Here is a 17,211-nt window from a genome sequence, read left to right as displayed (position 1 = left end):
GTGTTCCTGACTGGGGCTTTATCTCATAAAAAGTTTCTCCTTTTTTAAAAAAAAAAAGACAGAATAAATAGAACATTTTTTCATGTGGAAAATGGAAACAAAATTATTTGAATTCCCTCCAAATATTTGTGCGTGTATCCTGTTTTACTTTAGTATTATAACAGGTTCAAAAAAAAATAAAGGAAATACAGTATTTTTGATAAAAGATACACTTTCCATGAAGTTGTGTTTGTTACTATCTGAGAGGTCATATATGTGAGAACCTTTCTACTATAGCAACAAATAACACATGAGACTTCTGAGTCAATTAAAAAGACTGAAAACTTCAGCACTTCAAGTAAAAAAACATGTATACTTATAAGTTTAATACTTCATATGTATATTAATGTAACACTGACCTTTTATTAAAGAACATTTCTGCAAGGCAGCTGATTTTTGGTTTACAACATGCATATTTTACTGCATGGTATTATCTTTGACTTTTTCCTTAAGCACAGTTCACTGAATTTAGACCAATATACAAATTCTAGGGGAAAACACCACAAAAAATCTACTTTATACTTATAACGGTGTAAGTACAATTTACTCTTTGTGCAAACTGCCTTGTTCTAATGTCACAGAGACAGTGCAAACTTCTAAATGCTTATCCATGTTGCTAAAAGGGAGTATCAAAAGCCTCCACTTTAAATGTTATTTTCAAACGATAATAACCCAGGTTTGATGTGGTGTTTTGTTGTTTGTTTTTTTAAATGGAACTGACACAAAGATCTAAATTTCACAAAGAGTCATCGAATCAACGATTGATATGGAAGGGCACTACATCATTCTCTTCTTTGCAACTCAAATTGACAGGTTCTGATTGACAGCTCACTGTCAGGTGGAGAAGTGTCTCACCTATTAATATCCTATAAAAGATCCCAGGCAGCTATTTATCTCCTGCCAGAACTCTTTGAGGAGAATCATAACTGACTACCTTTACTCTGACCTTGAAAATGGAATGACAATATCGGCTAGTAGGCAGGGGAGTAATTTGACAATAACAGCTTAACTCCTGAACCTCTTCAGTAAACAGCTCCTTCAAAGATGTATTGCCACTATCTTTTACACAGTTTAAACACCGGGAACTTCAGTTTCAAAAGATCTGAGATTCACTTACTCAAATACAGTAAAAATTTTTATCCAACGGGAATCACACAGTCTTTTCAATTTACTGAGCAGCCAGAAGGATTACACACTTTTGACACAAGACACTCTTTAATGTGTGCTTAACCGATCTTGAAAACCTCTAAATGCAGCGCCTTGCTGGTGACTCCTCTCCATTGCACAGTACTGGGTTCTTATTTAGTGTGAGTAGTTTTTACATTGCTCAAGGATTTAGTTCAGGCTTGGGCTGTAAAACACAGCTTTAAAGTGGGTGAGAGAGCAAGTTATAACTAATCTGACTTTGTGCTTCACATGTGGGTCTTTTAACTTTTTTCCTGCAATTTTGCTCTAAATATTTTCCACATTGAAGACTCCTTGGGTACTTTTTGTTTGCTTTTCCGTGCATTGATGTCGATCTAAGACCACTGCAGCACAGCAACAGGTGGGGCTCTGAATTTGATGGCCTGCAGCTGTCAAATCAAACTAAGATTTCAAGTATGATTCTATACAGGAAATGAGAGAGGAACATGGGCTCAGTTTTATTTTTTTGCAATAAATTCTAAACTAACCTTTAATATGATGGACAGGTATGATCTTTCTGAACAACTTTTTTTTTTGCCAGATGTGAAATTATCCTCTTAGTCTGTCCTAAAGTACATATTTTTAATCCGTTAGACTACTCCACCCTCTATACCATTGAAGGTGCTATGATACACAGCGGATGACTACGAGAGCAGATATATTTGGCTTTGCCGGAGCTGGGCTACACTATGCTGTGTTAAAATTGGGTTAAAATTTGTTTCTGTAATCTCCAAAATCTTATACATTCCACCTAATCCACCCATAAGACTGAAATAGTGTGCAAAGAACTATTTGAAATAGATACAGGGGTAAAATATATTACTTCTTATAAGGATAAGTGCATACGATTTAATAAGACTTATTGAATGAGAATGTGTCATTTTCACATAGTCACGGTGCACCAGAGACACAGATAAAATGAAAGAAAACAAAAATGTTGAAGTATATAATCTGAGGATATATTTTCAGCACAAATATGTAACCACGTGTCGATACAGGCAGATGCAAACCTAACGTTTGCTCTCCTGTAACTCCTCTTTAATATTCTTCTTATTCAATATCCCTCCCAGTGGATAAATTCATTCAGTTCTTATTCCCCATGGCTCCCTCCTCTACTCCCAAATTAGATCACCGATTAGACAGTGCTCTTTGTGACTGAACTGGCTGAATGCACTTCATTAATCCTTGTTCCTGCAGAAGGAAAAGGTAAACCTTGGCTTAGTTTTATCAAAGCAGGACTTTGTCCTACAAGCTGGATCTTCTTTTGTTCTGACCGCTAACAGTGCTAAAATCCTTGTTAGCACGACTGAATCCATGAATGAATATTCCTGTCTTACCCTTTTGCAAGACGCCCTTTAAACCACAAATCTCATCTTTTCAAAATTTTTCAAAATCAGAAAAGAGAACTCCAGGCCACTTGAGAGTAACTTATCAAAACCAGAAAGGGTTTTAAAAATGGAGTGAGAAAGGGAAAAAACATAAAAATATGGAAAATATGACTCCTTCAGGAAGATATTAAAAGTGGGATGAGTTTCTACTATATCTGCATTTGTGAAATGATTCTTCCATGCAAATAGCCAAGATACATCTCTAATTTCATGCCTATTTCATCCTTTAAACGCTTAAGGTAAACAATTCATATATGCTTTTATGTCCTTTATATATAACCTTTTTCCTCCCCTTCCAAAAGTACATTCTCATAAGCATGGGGAAAAAAAGAAATTTCTTACCTACTACAGATTATATTCATTACTAAATCCCTCTCGCCCGCAACATTTTGGAGCCCAGTTTACAGATCTACTGCTTTTTAGAAATGTTGCATTTACAATGCAGTCTTAACACTCATCGCAGAACTGGTTAGGTCTTTAATCATTCTTAAATGACTAAAAACTGACATTTTCAGATGACCCTGAAGTATATAAATAAATATGTTATCTCTGCTGCTCAAAAGGAACAAGCAGAGGGCTGAGAAAAAGGATGAAGATCCAGCAGAGTTGTTACGGCTTATAAGTTACTACCCTTTTTTAATATACGTGCACATATACATCATGTGTATACAAAGATACACAAATTCTCCTCTATAATTTGTATTTTACTGTAAAATATAAAGAATCTTCTTGTAGGATCCATAAAAAGAGTTGATTTCAGAACTAACTCTAGTACAACATGCCAACTGCCTGATCTTAAGACCTGGTGATATATGGAAAAACTCTAAACCACAATCTGCTAGATTAGATGAAAATAAATTTGAATATGTGTTGTAACAATGATTTAAGGACTGAAATAGACTAGATAAAAAGAAAATAAACAAATATTAACTATCATAACAAAATCTTGAATATTATGGCTATGCAATCTATGACAGAAAAAATAAATCTGCACAAAAGTTGTTCGACATCACCTTCACCATAGCTTTTGAATATAAACATGTTTGCATGCAAATGCAAATACTGTTTTCCAGAAGTTAATTTCATTAGGATTTTTATTTTAATAATTATTAATTGTGATCAGCTATCCAAAATTGTCAGAGAGGTATTCTGTATCGCAGAGTAGTACTTTTGTCTTGTTATTTTCTGATACGTTAAAAACAGGTCTCTAGCACTTTCCAAATCTGGATTGTCTGTGCAGCTGGTCATTAAAGGGCATGCTGAAGATACATGAGTGACAACCACATTGAACTTAACATGAAATAATTAGAATCCATTTGATTTTCAAATATACTGTAATGTCTAGAGAGTGTTCTGATAGGTTTACAATATTACACACTTGCTCTTGGGAAAAAGTAATTAGAATTAGCATATACTGAGCTTACCTGCCCACTTACAATTAGGGTGAGGAACTGAATTAGTATTTGTTTTCACGCACTGGATCTGACACTTGTATATTGTATACACTCTTCTCCAGTGCCATTTCTGAGCATTGACTATTGTATTTGGTCTCTTTCAATCTCCCTAGGAACAAATGAAAAGTAATACACATATCCTAGACTAAGGAAGAACAAATACAGTACCACCTCTCAAAATACCAGACCAAAGTAAGTATAACAGCACACAGGTATATGCGATGAAGATACCATAAGAAGATTTGAAAAACACAAAATCTAATGATTATATACATGGCAAGAAGTTATAAAGATGACAAGATGACTGAGAAACAGCTAGAAAAGAGAATAACGTGAGGAAATCCATTGTCTGAACTCTGAAGAACTTAAAGAGGTAATACAGGTAATAGGTATAATAAACTTATATAGATAAAAAAATTATGTTGAAATTTTTATATATATAACTATATATACATTCATATATATTAAATATAAATATAGCATAAAAGGAAGTACCAGTGCTGTTGAAGATTGGAGCTTCATCATGTATTTATTGTAAAGATAATTAAACAACTAAAACATGCATGATAGCTGACGATTTTTAGTTTGATGTTAAAATGTATTAAGAATCAGTAGAGGTGAATGAATTCTCAAATTCAGGATTGTTTGTACTCTAGTATACTTGTGCACAGGGATTTCTGATGTAAAGGACTGAGCTTGTTACTTATTGTGTTATTTGAACAAAAGAAGCCTGTATGACAACCCAAGTGCTGAGTCAAACGTGTGACTAAAGGAGGGGTGAGGAAGACTGATCGCTGAAAGAAGTGGAACAACAAGAATGCTGTGGAGCAACCGTGGCTTCCAGAAACCTGGTGGCCCTTCACTTATGAATGCCAGATGTCTGACTGCTGCTGCTACCTGGTTGCCCCTTGACAGCTGTTACCGTGCAAATGGCCAAAGTCAGTAGACTAGTCGTAAAAGCAATGGTCTACTGGCGCACTGGAGTTCACAGGTATGAACTATATAATGTCAGAACCGGTGTGTCAAAGCAAATATTGATTTTGTTGCTCCCACTAATACATGGGACGGATCAGTTCAGTGAATATTAATCTAATTACTCCTATCCCCAAGAGCAAGTTTTGTGGTCATATACTTTGCATGTGAATTCACTACAGGGCAACAGTTAAGATTGCTCGAATGCCCTAACTGCTTCTCAATACATTCATGTGCTTGGATATTCTTTAATTTACCATTGACTCTGAACTGTCTGGGTTATAATTCTCACTATAACTGCAACATTCCTGTAACAAAGTTTATTGTAAATTATGACTATGTGCTCTTAACCTTGACTTCAATTTAACATCAATTTTGTCTGGAAACTACATTGAGAACTGGGGCCAAGTGCCCAGCTGATGTAAAGCAACTTACCTCCAGCTGAGTCAACAAAGCTATGCTGATTTAGATGATACATTGTTTTGCCAGCTCTAAACACTGACTAAGCTATACAATAACGTTGTGCACATTCTGAATATTAATAAAGTTAAAAGAGTTACTAGTTCTGTAGCATCTTGAACTCACCTGTTTTGGGGCTACCAATTTATTGTCATTGCATTGAAATCAATGAAACATTCAAAGATACTCAAAATATTATGAATCGCTAGAGGCATATTACATACTTGTAAATCGCGGAAAAATCTGCCAACATACAGTTAATGTACTCAAAAGCCTTTTAAAATCACCAAAAGCTTGGTCACTAAGCAAATAACTTCTGAACAATTTTCAAAGGGGGTTATATGTGCATGTTTGTAATAAACAAAGTACTTCAATGTTAAGTTAATTAGAATCTAGATGAGAAGGCATCTTTATATCTATCACCATTGCCAAGAGGAAATAAAGATGCTTTAGTTTGTTTATAAATACTCATGAGAATGCTGATGGGAAGACTTACTTAAAGAAATTTGTTATAAAAACCATTTTATTTTGGTATGATGAGTTGACATGGCCACATCAAATATTTATAATGATAGAAAGGATATAAAAATTTCAGTATGAGATCAAGATTTTAGATAAACATCTTTTCTTGCTAACAGTCTTGATGACTACTGCATGCAGTCATTAAGTCTAGAAAACTTAGCTTCTGATTCTTTGGTATAAGTTTTCATTCAGCAATGACACCATGTCAATGTTTTCACAGTAACTACCCAATACATACTTTTCAGTAATTAAGGTACGTATTGTGTCTTAGAACATGTTTTTACTTATGACTAACTATTTTTAGAAATGGTGTGATCTGTTTCAAAAGTGACAGAGAAAAATACTTCGGCATATTTTTCAAGAAGTTAACTGGATGAAATATTTTTTCTCCAAATATATTGATTTACATTTCAGAATATACAAACACTTTTGTGATTTGATCCCATTGAAAGCCCTGTGGTGGTAATTATTCCAAAATAAAGCTAACTTTGCAAAAAAGAAGAATGACTTAGGATGATTTTGTATATCCAATGTTTAGGTGACCCAATGTGATGTCTATTATAAAATCATTGCTTTCAAAAAAACATTTCTTTCCTAACTTCTGTAAATCAAATCTTTTCAAATTGAAAGAGGTATAGAAGTAGAGGTATCTAAAATGACAATATCTTAAAAAAATTGGCCTTATGAAAGCCAAATAATGGATGCTTCAAATCAATGACGAAGAGTTTCCCACTCTAGAAAAGTCATAGATTATGACTCTGCATTGTACGTTCACATAATTAAGTCACATCACAAAAGATTTTTCATATTTCAAGTTACATGAAATTCTCAAGAATGAAAGTCCTAAAAAAGTTAGATGTTTCTTGAAATTTTTTTTCTGAAGCATGTAAATATAGTTATAAAAAAGCAGTCACTTTTACAAAAAAAGTTTAACTTCAGTGATCTTTTAAAGGAAAAAAATGATAATAATATATGACATATTCCTCATGCCCACTAGTTAACATTTTTTTTCTGCTTTTTCAGAAACATCATCATTGTGAAATGCCAGTATTAACTTATAACACAGTTAGAAACCTACCTTCCTATAAACTGCATGGCTTCCTTTGTCAGTCTCTGAGTAAGGTTCTCATACGATAGTGGTTGCTGGATAATCTGATGGTCCCTCATTAAGAAGCAGTTCAGATGTCGAAAATGATAAAAGAAAAAAATCAAAACTGCAAGTGAAATTGCAGTTATTAACATGAAATAACCCAATGCTTGGAAAGGAACTTTGAGGAGGCCAATGTACTGTACTATTGCCAAAGAGACCAGGGCGATTCCAGCGATTTGGATTGGGACGGCAAGGGACTTCTGAACCCCTTTTAAAAATACGCTGCCTTGGCCAGGTTTGCAGTCTCTAAAATTGGTCACAGTAAGCCCATAAAAGTAATCAAATCCATGATTGAGGGGGTGATGACAGAAGTCATTACTGCTTTCACAGTTCATCCCAAGATGCCACTTTCCTACAAAGAGAAAAGGACAGGGAGTGTTTTCGTAGTTAAATCATCAGACTTATAATGTGTGCTATTTCAAACATGAAACTGTCACTATCTGACTGATATCCCCCCACCCCCAGCATTTATTGTGTGGATCCCTATTTTCTATCTAATCTAATCTTTCTTTATGCCTTCATCAAAGAGTTTGATGTCTGCCTCATCGTTTTAGTTAGAACTAGTTTGGCACAGGTCCTGATGGAGACCATTAAATTCTGAGTGGGCTAGCAGGTCACTGAAGAGCAACAGAGACCTAACAGATAGTTAACTTTGAAAATGAAGCCTTTGTGCATGCGTAGTTAAGTAGTCATAAGAAAATACCATTTGGTAGCATCTACAGGTTTCTTAGGAAGAGCCAACATGAACTTACGACATATCCTTTCTGAAATTTTTCTGGCAAATCATTCACATTTGACAAGTTTAATTAAAAAAAAAAAAAGTAACAAACTGGAAATAAGTCAAGAATAGTGAAATTACCAAGGCATTTATTATTTAAATGATTGCAAATCTCTGAAATTGCCGATCTCCCTCACTATGTACTTATGTATATAATGAGGGAGATTTTTTTTTTTAATATATATTTCATATCTACAAACAAAAAAGAAACAACAGTAACCAGTGAATTACCGCCAAATACTACCTCTCACAGCATTTTGTCTCACTGGGAAATTATACCAACTCTGCAATAAAGCTGGACACTGACCGATACAAGAAAATAGAGAGTCTGATTTGCCTTATAGCAGCATAATCTATATCCATGCTGATTGCAATAACTATCTAGATAATTCATTCTATGACTCAGGTACAACTCAGGTCTGTTGCATCACTTAGTGCAACAGACCTAACTGTTTGGTAGCTGTTATTTAAATTTAAATGCATAATTAAAAAAAAAATCAAATTCAGTTAAGCCTATTGACATAAATTATGGCTAGTGCTACGCTCTTAGGTCTCAAAAAAGAAATGTGTTGAATATCTGACAAAAAATTTCACCCTTGACAAAACAGATGACAAAACAAATATATATTGCCAGGCCAAGTTTAATTTATTTTTTCTGAACCAAATACCTAAACACGACCAGCATAATTCAGTGGTTGTGATCTTAAAAGAAATAAACAAAAAATCCCACAAACCCAGTAAGTCCTCAACCCCATAACCTCGCCCAAAAAAATGTGAAATATTTTGTTCTAAAGACTTCAAGATATAAGTGTCAGTACATGAAAGAAATAAAGCTTATATAGAATCTTCCTCTTTCCTGAACCATCCCAGCTTTGCAGGCAGTCCTGAGCATCTGCTGGGTCTAGAGAACAGCATATCCATCCTGCACTTCTGGCTTTGGCAATGACAAATGCAGCTACTGCAGTACCAACGAGGGCGAACATGGGGGTTAGTTCTGATTTTTTTAAATAGTACCTAACAAATGGGCTCGATGTCATTATTTCTCTTTCACAAATGACAGAACTAAGGTATGGGATGGGAATGTCGTGTGCCTAAGTTCACCAGTCAGCAAAGGTGGAGAAAAATACCACAGAAATCTTGACCCTAACTGAATGCTTAGTTGAGAGTCCAGTTCTCCTCACACATCTCTTGATGGCCTTATGTTAGAAACATTTTCTGTATATCACAGAAGCAGGTATAAAAGCATTTTCAGGTCTGCTTATTTGCCAGTGAAATGGAAGGCTCTACAGCTCTCTCATCCCATCAGAAGTTTACCCCCTTACTATCAGATGGCCCCTCACTTGAGGCACTGTTCCGCTTTCCGCAAGCAGAATGGCCCTACTCACTACTTTTGACGTGGTCCAGTGAATATTATTGTGGCCAATTACAAAAACAGCAATGCAAACCACTATACTGAATTTTTAGATGATATAATGGTGCCAATAAAGGGCTATCTAAGACTGCAACTCTGAATTTCCTTCCCAGCAAGCATAAACACAGGTTTTGGAAAATAAATGCTTCAATGTTTTCTCTTAGGCTTATATGACTGTCTTTACGGAATAGTCATAAAGCCAGATGTGTAGCAAGGTGAGCATGAAAAAACTGTCATCAAGTTAGATAACTGAAATAAAGGTAAAGGCTTATAATCATGAATATAATTGATCTTAAAGCTTTAATTTTTAACATTTTTTTTTTATTTGTCAATCTCAAAGCACCTATAGTTCAGTAAAAAAATAGGAAAAAGAAAAAAAAATGAAAAAAAATATGAAAAAGATACTTTCAGGGTCATTTATTATGATATAAAGAAGTTTGTTTAAACTGGATCTCAATAAAACTAGACATTGCAAGCCAGAACAGAAGAATCTTGCACGAACAAATTAGGACAGGGGAAAATATAGGATCTATTTTTATCGAAAGGGTTTCAGCAAGCACAACAAATTGTTCAATGTCAAGATGAACTTGGGCCTCAAAAAAAGATTTGTTCAGAAGCAACTTAAGCCAAACAAATCAGAGAGCAGGTTAGCTGGGAAAAGCAACAGAAACACTGGGTCAAATTATATTGGCAGCTGTGACTGAAAGCCACAATTGTCATTCTCACACAGCCGACGAGACTGAGGGATTTGATAGATCCTGCACTACTCTGAAAAAGCAAGGGATGACTGGGACCACAATACTTGTTTTGTTTCATTGCTTGTGACAATAACCCCTGCCTTGAACTAGCCTTTGAACAAATTATTGTAATGTGCTTTACACTCTGAGGCCCTTCTGAATCTGAGAGCATTGCAAAATGCTCTCACCTCTTTGCCAAGTGAAACTTTGTACTATGGACACTTCACAGAACCATCATACACGTTTCAGCAAATTCTACCAAGCTTTTGAGTGAAATTTATGCTGCTAATCGTAAATTATGAGCACCCAGATAGTTTGAGACCTAGACTTTTTTCCCCTCTCCTTTGGCCACAATTAAGATTTCTGCAGAGCAAAAGCAATGCAATGAAGGGCAAGCGGAAGTGAGAGGCAAGTCTTATTCAGCCAAGAAACTTCATCTGGAACTCAGCTTTACAGAACCCAGAAGATGGAAAGGCTGCAAAAATCCATGTTTTCCCTCTGCTTTTCCCTCAGACAGTTGAAAAAGGAGCAATCTGAAGACTGAGTAATACAGATGTATTTCATTTGGTACGGTTTTGTGCTCTTCAGGTAAATGGTAAGATGCAAGATGCAGAGCAAGATGCAAACAGAAATATTTATGTGCTCCAAGAAATATATTTATACAAGATACACATAGAAATAATAATATAAAGTATATACGCATCTATTATTAATATGGTCACATTTTAAGCAGTTCTATTAATAACTGTTCTATTAATCCTATCTCATAGACTCAGCCAATCTTGTATTTCTTGCTACTGTGAGAGCGTGTCCAAATACTACAACACTTCCTTCCGGAGGAAAGATACCAATCCCAATTTATCCATAAGTATTTTAAACTTTGGAGATAAGATACACAGGTGTATTTTAAACTTCTCTGGATGCCACACAACACTCTGGACAACAGTAATGAGTAAAAGTTCACCTTTACTCAATTGTAATTGAGTATCCCGGTAGTTAAAATAATACCTATCTACTTTCAGTGGAATTTTTGCATTATGAATAGCTATTTCCTAAAAACATCAGCATTTCTTGCTACACTCCAGGATCCTTATCTGGTGAAATATTACATATTCAATGCAGCTGCCTTTTCTGAGAAAACTTGGTTTTGTTGCAGATCTTCAGACTGTGTCTCTTCCTGCCAGATCTATTGGATGTCACCTTGTGCCACAAGGGAAAAACAATGAGGTAAAAAAGTCTATACATAAAATAGATTTATACCTAAAATATATTTAGGGATGTATCAAGCAAGAGGAAGTATATATTCACAGGAGGGAAAAAAATTAAAAAAGAAAGGAAAATGCATTTAAGAAAGAAAAAAATGTCCTTACAGAGTAAAGAGAAGAGAAACTTGGCAAAAACAGGAAGTGACAGTACAGGCTTGAGAAACTGAAAGGCTTCAAATTACCCTTATGCCAATCCATCACTGGTGCAGGATTTGACAATTAATTGTTTGGGAACTGCTGAGTTAGACTGAACCAAGCAAAGACTCCCTGACCTCGACCAATATGATGTGATAAGAATACCAGCAGAGGCAGCAAATGGGCTGGCTGGGAATCAGAGTCTGTCTATCTAGTCTTCAAATCTACATAATTTTTCTTTTTGTCATTTACATATACTTTATCCGTAATTTTAATGCAATTCTTGATTTTTGGAAGCCTTCATTATACTCTAAGGATATGGTAATATAACATCTTATGGTTTCATAGCTATCATTCAGGCCACTTGGAAGAATTGTTCATTAAGCATCATGGAGATAACTTCTGGAGATCTAAGTGGCAAGCTGTCATGTTGCAGTGAAAGTAGTTAAAAAAAGAACATTAACTAGGTCAGCCCCAGAAAATGAGTATTTGTATTACAGTACTTATTACAAACAGAAAAATGATTTTTTTGCAGTCTTTAATTGAATATGGAGCAATAGGAATTAACTCCATGATGAAAATGACAAATTATGAATGGGGTTTTTTTGCACTACAGTTCAAATACACCTGCACTAAATATAATTCTGTTAGATTTTCTTCTTTTCTGTTTTGAATCTGTCAGGACATTAAGGTATTTTATACTTTCTAAGACTGGGCTATAGCCATGTAGGACTTTTTAGTTAGGATCATCAACACTGGTTACTTACATAATACCGGGGGTTGTTTTGAACAGTGGTGTGAATTGTTGGCCTTGATAAACAGCCTGATTTTTAAACAAAAATTACTCCCTACATTGAAAGCTTTTGTTACATTTTAAAATCAAACTGAGTGCATCAAGCCTCTAAAAGAATGTAGTAACATTGCAGTATGATGTTCTCTAAACAACTACTTGCTGGAAATTCCAGTACAGACGTGTATATTATGTAATACAAGTTGTATTTCATAAAAATCTTCTAAAATGTTAGCAGTGTGGAATAAGCCAGTGGCCATATTAGGAAAAAAAAGGCCCCACATTATTCAAATGCTCTATCTTTATGATATTCATTCAAATTCTGTTTAATATTCATCTGATGGGATTTCTTTTACCCATCACTTGGTATTTATGATGCAGTTAGTTGTCTGTCTTTATAATGAGAGAGAAACACAGTTTTGTATTAAACATCTACTGCAGGATGAGAAAAATTTCCTAGAGATGTCCATTTCTGTCTGATGACCAAGAAGAGAATCCAGATGGATAGCCCAGGTACTACATTATCTACTTTATGGATAATTGAAAACTGGTGAAATGAATCCCACCACTGTGCTGACTTGTACCCTGAGATCAATCCTTCATTGTCTCTCTTTTGTAATCAAACTCCTATTTATACTGAAAACTTTTTAAGAGCTTGACTGATTTTCAATTTGTTCATCATGTTTCTTCAGTACGTTGCACAATGAGACTATAACTACACAAGTGAATTAGACATACTTACCTGATTAGTGTTACACATATGCATGGGAATATGCTCAGCTTTGTGCCAGAAAAATAAACTCATTATGCTGTGGGGGGAAAAAGCTTAATGCAGACCCTTAACAGCTTATATGGGAAGCTAATGTTCTTTTGATTGAAATGAGTGAAAAATAATGCTGTGTATGTATGCAATTTTACCTATCAGAGCTGTTGTATAACCTCTCTGCTTCAGGAGTTTGGAAAAAGTTATTTCTTCAGAAGGAAGTCCCCCAGAAGAGGCAGAAAATAAGAAGACACCAACTCGTGAGAAGGCAGCCATTCCTAAATACAATGAAAATGAATGAGATTTGAATAATATAGTGAAAAAAATTCCATTCATTCTTTCTGCACGCAGTTTTTTGCTTTAGGTGTAATCACTTAAATGACCTATTACCACGAGACACTAAATGTTGCAAGTGGCAGATACAATCATCCATTTAGCTGAGCAAGGTCTTTTCTGTATAGACACTATAAATTGAGAAGTGGTGAAAAAATTTTCTGCTTATAACTGTGGGGTCAGCCACCAAATAAACTGTTGCAGCCCCTTCTGTAGTTGTTCTAAGGTATAGCATATTTGAAAGAATTTGAGCTTGCATAATTTATTTTTCTTGTACACGGGGAAGGAATGGAGCAGAGGAGTAAGCAAGATTACTCCCAAATTCTACTCTCAGAACTTCCACTTTCCTCACACGTGGTTTTCTACAAGCCTTTAAGGTTATTTGAGAGAAGGGAGTTGAAGCAGGGCAGTCTTACAGCTGGGCATGTAAACATCATGAGGTTAAAAAAGAGCAAGAAAGAGTCTGATTCTGGAAACAGAGTAACTAGGGCACTCGGCTTTGATGGGAGAGGACCAGTGCTCCAATGGCAGGAAGACAACATGACTCAAAGTACACACAGTGCATTAAAGCAGCATCAGGTATCAGCTAACGAGACAACATCCAAATAAGGCACAGTAAATTCTATGCACTCAGAGTCTGAGGAACACAAACTTGAGCTTATCAACTACTCTAAGGATGAGGAACTTGAGATTTCAGGTTCATGAAAATTAGATTACTAGGATTCCAGACGAGAGCTGGCTCCGACTATAGATAGACAGAACACAGAATATCTATGCAAATCTGTGCAGATGTATCTCCAGGAAGTCTGAATTATGCAACTGGATGATTGCAGTGCCAAAGTTACATGAGTGATGAAGACAACCAGAATCTTCCCTCAGGTATCCCCTGTGGTTAGATGAGAAAAAGATTCGTTAGACTGGTTTATTAAAGAGAGCTCAACCTACCCTTCAAATGTTGACTTCAGTTTTTCACACCAGCTTTATTGATGAACAGTTTAGGTAGTTTTAGTCATCTCTCTCTATATATATTATTTATTATATATTTATTTATACTTATTTTTATGTACTTCGATGTCTTGTAACTGAAATCAGTGTAATTCCCTTAAATTGCCAGAATGAAAGTACAGAACCTTTTTCTTTTTTTTCATCATTACTTTTCTCTGAGCTTGTGTCTCATCAAACACTGCATTTTGGAATATATTTTTTCAGCTCTGTTAGCAGGAGTTTTAAATTTCTAACTTTTTTTTTCCACATCGTGATTCTAGCATCTTCCATAATGATTCTTTACTAGTTCTCCACTGATGTTTGGGAGTAGTTCATATTTAGAAATTTCATAATTTAATTAAGACAAAGTTCAGTTTTTGCACCTATAGGGAAATGATCAGGTATGACTGAGAGCAGACCAGTTAAGAAAAAAATCAGTTCAAATCCTAATTTTTCAGAAATAAGAACAAGGATCATAATGGAAAGTGACCTGTGGCTTTACCTACAGTAAATATTAATAGCAATATAACTGTAGCAGGTATACAAAATTTTCCTTTGCAGCTGAATGTAATGGAAAATTTAGCAAGCTATATTAGCTGGCACTTTTGCAGAAGCTTGTTACTTGATGTGAATGAGCACAAACGTATCAAGTAGGCTCCAGAGTCTTGCTTTGCTTTCATTCCCAGAAGCAAGGACAGGATGTTTTATCACTAATGAACAAGTGATCTGATTAATGTATAATGATCCTTGCTAAAAATGATGTTAAGGGAACGTTAAAGTTGCATGGCTAAGCACTGAGGGGCTCAGTCCCAGCACACTAAAATAAACAGACTGGATCTTTACTGACTCAAATGGGCTTTGGATCAGGTACTTTAAGAGAAGTTGTTAAATGCATGTATTCATAGTATACTTAACACTGTGTATGGGCAGATATGGAACAAAAATACTTAGAAAAGGGAGATTTTTTACTTCTTCCCAGCTTTAAGGGCTGCTGGAATACCTTAATGAACTGTCCTTCCCCCCCTCCCCTGAAAAAATAACAATTTGTCTAAACCAAAAGGCTTCGTAGAAACAGAAATGTCTGAGCAGAAGAATTTACACTGCGTTCTTCCGTTGTGTCTTTCTAGGTGCATCTCTGTGATGCTCAACACTCAGGCTGCCCACCAACAAACGCCCTGGGAGCAGCCTGAATGCAACTGGGGAGGCAGGCAAGAGGCCACTGTGTCATGTGGACAGTGAAGGAAGTTGATGGAATTTGGATGCACCTTCCATTAAATAACCGCAATCAGATTTTTTATTTGGTATTTAAAAAAAAAAAACCAAAATTTTTCTCAATAAAAAAAAATCTTTATTATTATGTTAACACTTCTGAAATGTGAGAAATTCCCATATATATGGAAGATTTCAAATGTTGACCAACTCTGCTGAGCTTGATTACTTACTGAAATGAGTACCTAACCTGGTAATGATACAAATATCAAGAAAGGCCAGAGAAAAAAATGCATGCAGTTTACTGCAAATAAAAGATGATATTTTATATATAAAGTAATGAGATTTTACCTGATCTGATAGGATATCGCCCTGTCAGGAAAGCTGCCCTGCTTGGAGTACAAAGTGGAGATGCTGCTATATGCTGAGTAAGTGTCACTCCTTCCTCTGCAAGCCTGTCAATATTAGGGGTTCTAGAAAAATATATGTGGTGGAAAAAAAAGTACAAAAAGATGATTATTTGGAAACGGATATGGTGAGATCAAGGCATCCGAGGCAAAAACTATCAGGAAAATCAAATTGAGACTTACTGTATGCAAATTATCAAAACCATGGTGGTGGTGCAATTCCAAATACTATTGCGTCAAATATTTTTACACTAGCTGTCAACACTGAACTGAGACACTGCAGCACTGTGCCGAAAATCTTTTTCTCCACTTTCATCTACTCTTCATGGCCAGTACTAAAGTGTGACACCTGGACATGTTATATTGCAACCCTTTTAAACGCATTCCTTGACCCAGAACTGTAACTGCTACTTACACAGCCTTTCTGCTTCAGCCATGGGGAGAGGAGAGACTGGAGAAAGGCTGTGCTTCCCTACCCCCTACTTGGTGTCACTTCTCTCTTTCCCCAGCAAAAGTTTTTTTGGCTAGGGGTAATGTTGTGTAGTGGTTATCAGTTATTAGGAGAGATTCAAACGGTCATGATTGTGTCAGGCTCTATATTAACAATGTTTACATATCTGACATGACTACGTCTGCAATATTAGATCCAGGGGCATATTCAAGTTTCCATATCCCCATGGGAAACTTGTCTGTGACCTGGATCATCATGCACATGAAAATTGATTCCTGCAGGAAGAAATTCTGTGCCTTTGGTACTGCAGAAGGGAAACTAGGAATGCAGACTGTCCAGGAGCTGCAGCATGCTCTAATACACCCCTGACCTGGGAGATTAATGACCATGACCTCAAGGCACAGTAGTACTCCAATCATCTAAGTTTGAATAGTAAGAAACATTAATTTTCCAACAGACTACTTTGCTATCTCTAATATCACCTACTGATAACAAGCAGTATGATGAAATTTCCTCATACTCCAAAGATCTAGTTCTGAATTGTCACATCAGAGAACATCGTTCCTGAAACAGTTCTGGTCCTTGGGAGGGCAGTGATCCAAGCATAGGATTTTTCCTGTTTAAAACTAGAAGCTGTAACTTGAGTGATTTCTGTTGAGTTTGAGTTATGAGGAGTTTCCGCTTCTAACTAACTTAATTAGGAACAAGAGTATTTAACGTTTGATAGGACAGTGCTATTAATCTGAATTTTAACTTGATCAAAGACTTTGCACCATGGA

The 17,211-nt window shown here is 35.7% G+C and overlaps 1 protein-coding gene across 15 annotated transcripts in view; it reads right to left on the bottom strand.

Moving 5' to 3' along the window:
- Positions 1 to 17,211, bottom strand: part of STS (steroid sulfatase) — a 119,751-nt gene that overhangs the window by 76,913 nt on the left and 25,627 nt on the right. For all 15 annotated transcript variants that reach the window (XM_054205752.1, XM_054205764.1, XM_054205774.1 and 12 more), the window contains 3 exons: positions 15,926 to 16,047; positions 13,204 to 13,326; positions 7,098 to 7,521 (listed from right to left, as the gene is read on the bottom strand). In XM_054205752.1, the coding sequence (XP_054061727.1) occupies positions 7,098 to 7,521; positions 13,204 to 13,326; positions 15,926 to 16,047 (669 nt within the window). The remainder of the gene's footprint in view (positions 1 to 7,097; positions 7,522 to 13,203; positions 13,327 to 15,925; positions 16,048 to 17,211) is intronic.

Source organism: Rissa tridactyla, chromosome 1, assembly GCF_028500815.1.
Source record: "Rissa tridactyla isolate bRisTri1 chromosome 1, bRisTri1.patW.cur.20221130, whole genome shotgun sequence".
NCBI classification, from domain to species: domain Eukaryota; kingdom Metazoa; phylum Chordata; class Aves; order Charadriiformes; family Laridae; genus Rissa; species Rissa tridactyla.
This window is presented reverse-complemented; position numbering and strand designations above follow the sequence as displayed.